The 6,741-nt window shown below is 50.1% G+C and overlaps 1 protein-coding gene across 1 annotated transcript; it reads right to left on the bottom strand.

Moving 5' to 3' along the window:
* Positions 1–2,991: 2,991 nt before the first annotated feature.
* Positions 2,992–6,329, bottom strand: LOC101752503 (ubiquitin-conjugating enzyme E2 variant 1C). The gene is made up of 4 exons (XM_004956443.3): positions 6,138–6,329; positions 4,210–4,349; positions 3,501–3,626; positions 2,992–3,399 (listed from the first exon to the last, which is right to left on the bottom strand). Exons 1-4 carry the CDS (start codon positions 6,175–6,177, stop codon positions 3,259–3,261), a joined length of 447 nt encoding a protein of 148 aa, XP_004956500.1. The 5' UTR covers positions 6,178–6,329; the 3' UTR covers positions 2,992–3,258.
* Between the last annotated feature and the right edge of the window lie 412 nt (positions 6,330–6,741).

Raw genomic sequence — 6,741 nt, forward strand, 5'->3', positions numbered from 1 at the left:
GGTCATCACGGACCTGCAGGAAAGTGGGGAAGGGCCGCTGTCGGGTGATCTAGGTGCGGAGGTGGGCGTAGCGCTCGTTGAGGCCGCGAAGAACGTTGAGAACCAAGATCCGGTCCTCCACGGCCCAGCCAAGGTCACCGAGGGAGTCCGCCATGGTCTTCATCTTCCGGCAGAACTCGCCAACGGAGAGGTCGCCCTGGACGAAGGTGCGGAAGCTCGCGTCGAGACAAAGGGCCCGGGCTTCGGCGTTGCCCAGGAACTGGCCCTCGAGCGCCAGCCAGGCCCGGCGGGCGGTGGTGTCGGGGGTGCCGCGGACGAGGTCGTGGAGGTCGAGGGAGATGGTTCCCAGGATCCACGACAGGACGATGCTGTCGAGGCGAAGCCACGCAGCTGTCCGAGCCGCAGGGAAGGTGTCGGTGAGGACATGGTCGTCGAGGGCGTAGCGGCGAAGAATGAGAAGCACCATGTCCCGCCAGCGGGCGTAGGAGGGCGACTCAGGGTCGAGGACGACTAGGACCAAGCTCTTGATGTTCTGAACGCCCCTGGCCTGGTAATGCAGCTGCGCGACGAGTGGATCGGCCGGGTCGGTCCAGACAACCACAGGCGGACGGGGAGCCCCGAAGCCGGAGGAGGTGGCAGTGCTGTCGTGGTACACCGGGTGGACGAGGAGCTGCTCCGCCTCAGCAATCTGACGGGCCAAGACGTCGGCCGCATCACGCTCGCGCTCCCAGGTCAGGGCCGCTGCGCGCAGGCGTGGTTGGCCCTCTGCGGCAGCAGCCCGGGCGGCGACGAGGGCCGCAGCGAGGGCTGAATCGGGAGGGCCTGCTGCGTGTTGGTGAGGAGGTGGCAGAGGAGGCGGGGCAGGGAAGGGAAGGCGTGGCAGCACGAAGCCAGCACTGGGCCAGATGGCCGCCCGCGCCCGCAGCAGCCGCGGCCGCGGCTGGATCCACGCCGGCTGGATCGACGACCGCGCGCCCGCCTGCGCCCGCGCGGAGGGCCGCAGCGGCGGCTGCAGCGGCGCCGTCAGGGTCGCGTCCCGCGCCCGCGCCCGCGCGTAGGACCGCAGCGGCGGCCGCGGCCTGGTCCGCGCCGTCCAGAGCCCCATCGTGGCCCGCGTCATCGCCGGGGGTTGGATCCGCGCCCGCGCCAGGGATCCCAGCGGCGGCGGCCAGCGCCGTGGAAGCGGCGGCCGCGCCCGCGGGAGGCCTTCCCGAGGCGACCTGGGCCCATGTGGAAGGAAGGGATGGGAAGGCATGGAAGTAGGAGGGAGGAGGGGGAGGAGGGCCGCCGGCCATGGCGCCCACGGCTGCCGGCGGCGGCGCCCTGGCACTGGCGGCTGGGAGAGGGAGGTGAGGAGAAAACCTAGTCTGATACCATGATAGAGATGTAATTCCTCGTCTATTGGACTAACCCTAGAAGGGTAGCTATATAGTAGTCATACATGGGCCTTATTGGGCCATAATACACACATACTCCAACATATTACACCAATCTGGTAGCCCGAACCTGGTAAAGTTCCTTGTGTTCCCTGTGTCCTTGTGTTCATCCATCTAACTCTAGGCGCGGCGATCCCCTCCACATCTACCACCTTGGTCTACCCCGTGGTGGATTGCCAGACTATTCCCCCGATAGTTGGCGCGCTAGGTAGGGGTTCGCCATATCAGTTGGCGAGCTTGATGGACGCTATCAAGATCCCGAAGAGTTGCATCATCTTTGCCGCAATGGGACTAGCAATTCCCTTCTGGGGACATCACGTTGTCTCCGCCGCCGGCGATCGTGCGGCCAATCACTCAGTCCCTCTCAGGGGCTAGCTTCTCATCGAGGAGGTGCCCTGCATCATCCCCAGTCTCTCGATCGAGAAGATCGAAACCTCCAATCGACCTACAGTACCGGTCGCGAGTAACTCAGGTTTGGCTAACAAATCCGATTCCTCCAATCGGCCTACAGTACCGGTCGCGAGTAACTCAGGTTTGGCTAACAAATCCAATCTGATTGGCAACAAGGATCTAGCTAACCGAGCAATCCTCGGCAGACCGCTGCAGACTAGGAACCCTCAAGTTCCAGTCAACAATCTGCTGTACTCTGCAGCAAAGAAGGATGGAGCCTCCATGGCTCTCTCCGCTGACGATCTTGTCCAAACTATGGATCAGATCGCATCTCAGTTGACCGAGTGCATAACCCTCTGCGAGTCTACTCTCGGAGGGGCGCCGACTGGTTCAACCCCTCGGATCCGTATCCCTTATGGGCCAAGGAATGCCACCGCCACCTTCCAGGAGGTGACGAGGAAAGCTATGGCAAGATCGAACTTCTTTGACTCGGTCAACGACCAGTCGGACGAGGATGAACCGTAGATCATGACTTATTCCGCTCAATTACAGCAACGTTTTTCAGCCCATGTGGCTCACTCTGCAGGCATCTTTTCCAGCTGCTTTAGATACAGAAGTAGTTTCTGGATTGACGCTCATAAGATTGACGCTCATTTTTACTTTTCTGGGTGACCGCAAGATAAACCATGGCCAACAAGAAAATTTTCAGCCTTCTTTTTCTTACCCGAGATTGTGATCCAAATAACCATACGTTCATACCAAATGATGCAAGCACGGGCATGCCTGCGGAAGAAGCCCAACGCTGCAGCAAACCCAACAGAACTGGCTACTATATTCCGAGAATTTTCTTTAAGGAAGAGCCATCATGCAGACTTTATTAATTATCAAATATGTTACGTTGACCACGATCCTACTAATGATAAAATATGGAGGACCCAATTGCATACAATCTTATGTAAGAAAGGAATCAAAACCTAGCTATATCATGAGCAGCGTCATTTGCTTCCCTTGGGCAGTACACTGAGCTCTCAATCTTTATTACCTCTGAGCATGAAGATCGCCATTTGCTTCAGACCATATTTGATCCACAATTATGCGAGCTGTGTCAATAAAAACATGCAAGCAACGCTAGGTGAAATGAGATAACTCATTGCAAAGAACCATATATGCAAGAAACAGCAGCAATTGACCAACAGCAATTTCTTGGATTACACATCCTTCACGACCGTTTCATTCCATCCCATTAGCAACCACCAGGCAAATTACAAGGAACAAAGCTCACCCGATACATTATCAAGGTGGTTAACAGATAGTAGGCACACAATACTAGAAATCAATCATAGGCACAAGGTGCCGAAGCTGTTTTTTGGAGTCACCATGGATGCACAGGAGTTGTTGCTGTTGGATCCCGATATGGCCAGCAAACACTTTTTCAGAAGAATGTCCCCTCTGGAGGCTGCACTAGCTTGCGATTCTGTGGTGACGCCATCTCTTTCTTGAGCTGGGTTAGAATGTACTCCATTGTGTACTCACGCTGCCAGTTTGCCAGCACACTGAACTTCTTCGGGTCAACCTACATGCCCACCAAAAAAAGGGATGTATCAATCAGAAAGTATCCTAAACATCAAATGTGAAAGTTATATTCTGCATGAACCACTGTAAGACAGTTGTTACCGCTCCAGTCTCATGATTAACACATGTCATGTTTATTCTTGAATGAAATCTAACAGATGGTGGCTTCTCAGGGTAGTCCTTGTCACAGAACAACTTCAGCTGGTAGATACGACCCTCATGGACAGTCTGCCAGTTGACGAAGATGCAGGAGTGTAAGACAACTCAATAAAGAAGTAATAACTGAAAGAAGTCATTACAAAATGAACAGAGTGCAACCTTTTACTACTTCTATCTTATATTTTAAGCAGAGTGCATACTTCCAATATGTGTTGGAACATGTAAGTGGCTTTGCAGGCCTTGTGTGAAAATTGGAAGGAAGTTGAAAGGCTGAAGAGCATCTCTACATATAAGTTTTATGTCGTGACTCTCTTCATGCATATATTGCAGCCTGTCAGTTGTTTAATTTTTCCACTAACAAAGACCAAGGCAAATGAAGGTAAATGCACTATTAAAGGAAGAACAACATAAAAGAGGTATATATAGATTTTCAGCTCTTTTTTAAGAAAAAATTCATATTTGCATTCTTTCCTGGGCTCTAGTGGTTAGGAAACCAGATTTGATTTGAATTCAATAAAATCAAAACAACAAAAATGACACTTATAAATTCTTAACCAAAACCTACAAACCAAATTTTCTGACCCAGGTTATAGAGAGGAAAAGGGGAATATACTAATGGATGGATTTAGAGTAAAGAGAGCCATAATCTCACGTTATGTGGGCCGATGATTGTGCCAGTCCATGACCTCATGTAGATGTCATCTGCATCATCCATGCCATAGCTCACTGTACCATCTCCAATGCCCTTCTCCCCACGCTCAAGCTCTTCTAGCAGTCTGAAGTTCCGAGGAACTGCGGGCATTTTACATTTTAGTCAGCTCCAGTAATGTAATAAACTTTTGATACCTATATACATGCAGTTTCTTCTGCCATTGGGAAAAAAGAAGGAATAGTATCCTCCGTAATTGAATCAAAGATAATTAAAAGTTAGCCATAAATATGCAACCTGTTTGTGCAGAATGTGAACTCATAAAATAAAATATCTGCTTCTAGGAATGAAAAAAAAATGCAAAACAGACTCAGTGCATTATTCTGTAACAGGTTTCATTTGCACAACAATAGCTGAGTTATTATTTGCACGCGATCCAAAAGAAATGGAGTTGTTGGCAACAAGGGTCCAAGGATTGGTCCTACTATGCAAACATAGAGAAAAACAGAAAGTACAAAAGTATTAGAAATTGCTGCTTATAAAAAAATACTATATACATAAAGCGAAGCAATTTGATTTGTGGTTGGGAAAAGAAGGAAATCAAAGAGTGATCAAGCAGCCTTGCAAGAAAAACCCGCACTCAATAACCATCTGATCTCTTCTCAATACCGAGAGAATTTGTGATTAACACCACATGTACACGTGCCCAAAAACAAAGGCAACAAAAGAGGAGTGGCTATATACAATGTTAGAAATGCATAGCGTATTTTTGTGGTCATGGGTTCTTCTCTGATAATTCTAAAAGTGGGCGGTACCATATATTTGGATGTCTCCTGTAAGGCACTTGAATCCTAAGAACAAAAGGGATATTACGGTTTTCTTATAAACAGCTGCAATACATTTGGCGATCATCTCAGCACAACAATTTTTGCTTAGATCCACAGAACAACAAATATACACAGCACAGGTAGAATAATAGTGGTGGCGGTGACAGCACAATAGTCAGTGTGCAGCATAAGCTAAATGCCTAAATTGTGTACAGACTGTGGTACAAATTATATATATCCCCAATTCACAGCTCAAAGGGATACCTAATGGAAAATACACCTGTGGTATCGTATATTTGGATGTCTGCTGTAAAGCACTCAGAAATCCTAAGAACATAAGAGATATTCTGGTTTGCTTGTGAACATCTGCAACACAGTTGGTGATTACCTCATCTAAAGAAGCTAGTTTAGATCCTCAGCACAACAAATATAAGCAACATGGCTAGAATAAGAATGGTGATGGCACAAAAGTATGTGTGCAGCACAAGCTAAATGCCTAAATCGTGTACAGGTTTCTCAGTTCAAAAGGAACCCGAGCAAGAATACCCATTCTCTGCTTTTATGAGTAACAAGGCACCAATCAGCGTAGCACATGTACACACGCTTTGGTAGGCACCTAGAGCTATGAGCACTATGTACAACAAAGAGACAAATTATTGGAAAATAGCACGTCCATCTGATGTATCCCCTCTCTAGTCTTTTCTAAGAATTAAATGTCGTAAATCGCATTCACCACTTGGAATTCCTCCGCATGTATTACAAATCCCACCTCCCCAAATAAAGCAAAATACATAACGACTGATGCAAGCCCACCGCCACAGCACAGGCCGTAGTTTCGTCGCGCCTTCGATCTAAATTCGCCGGAGGACAACATTTGTGGCCAGTCAATTAACACGTCCGACCGCTTGGAATCCCCAAAATTCCCCGCGATCCGCGTGGTACGAGCGGGAAGCGCGCCGGCGTCGGGCCAAGAGGCAACCAGATCAGACCCGCAGCGGAGCACAAGATGAGGCGGGCACGACCGAACCGCGCGATTTTTCGGATAAAAATCGCGAGCAAAAATACGGAGCGAGATGGAACGGAGGAGGGGGATCGCTTGCTCACCGACGACGCCCGATCCGGCGGCGGAGCTTCCTGGCGTCATCGCCGGTGGATCGGCGGCGGCCGAGAGAGGCCGGGGAAGGAGATGGGGTTGGGTTTGGGGCTTGTTCGATCGCCTTGGATGGGAGAAGGGGGAAAGTGGTTCCACGCCGAAGCGAAGCTTCTCCTGATGTTGCCTTTGCTTACTCCTTCGGCCCCGAGTCCCCAACGGCGAGCGCAACGGAACGGAATTTATTTTTGGGCCGGCTACGCACCGTTGGATTCGGCATCAACGGCTCCTGTGGAGGAAGGCACGAGAAGCAGAGATCGGGGTGAATGGAAGATCGGGATTATTTCGTGTTTACTAAACGAACAAATGTTTGATGATAACTTTAGGTTTATTTTAAAATTGAAATAATCAGAAATAATATCATAATTTTTCTCTTTGAACCTAGCAAAATCTACGCCGGCTGCCCCGCGTCGCTCACGTGGGCAACGCAGGGGCAACAGCACCACGCGCCACTAGCCTCCTCCCTTTCTCGACTAATGGCCGCCACCGCTAGGCTCCTCCCACATCTCTCTCCCGTCCCTATTCTCTCCACCCTACTTTACCACACAAAGTCTAGGT

The sequence above is a fragment of the Setaria italica genome, chromosome II (genome assembly GCF_000263155.2).
Source record: "Setaria italica strain Yugu1 chromosome II, Setaria_italica_v2.0, whole genome shotgun sequence".
Taxonomy (NCBI): domain Eukaryota; kingdom Viridiplantae; phylum Streptophyta; class Magnoliopsida; order Poales; family Poaceae; genus Setaria; species Setaria italica.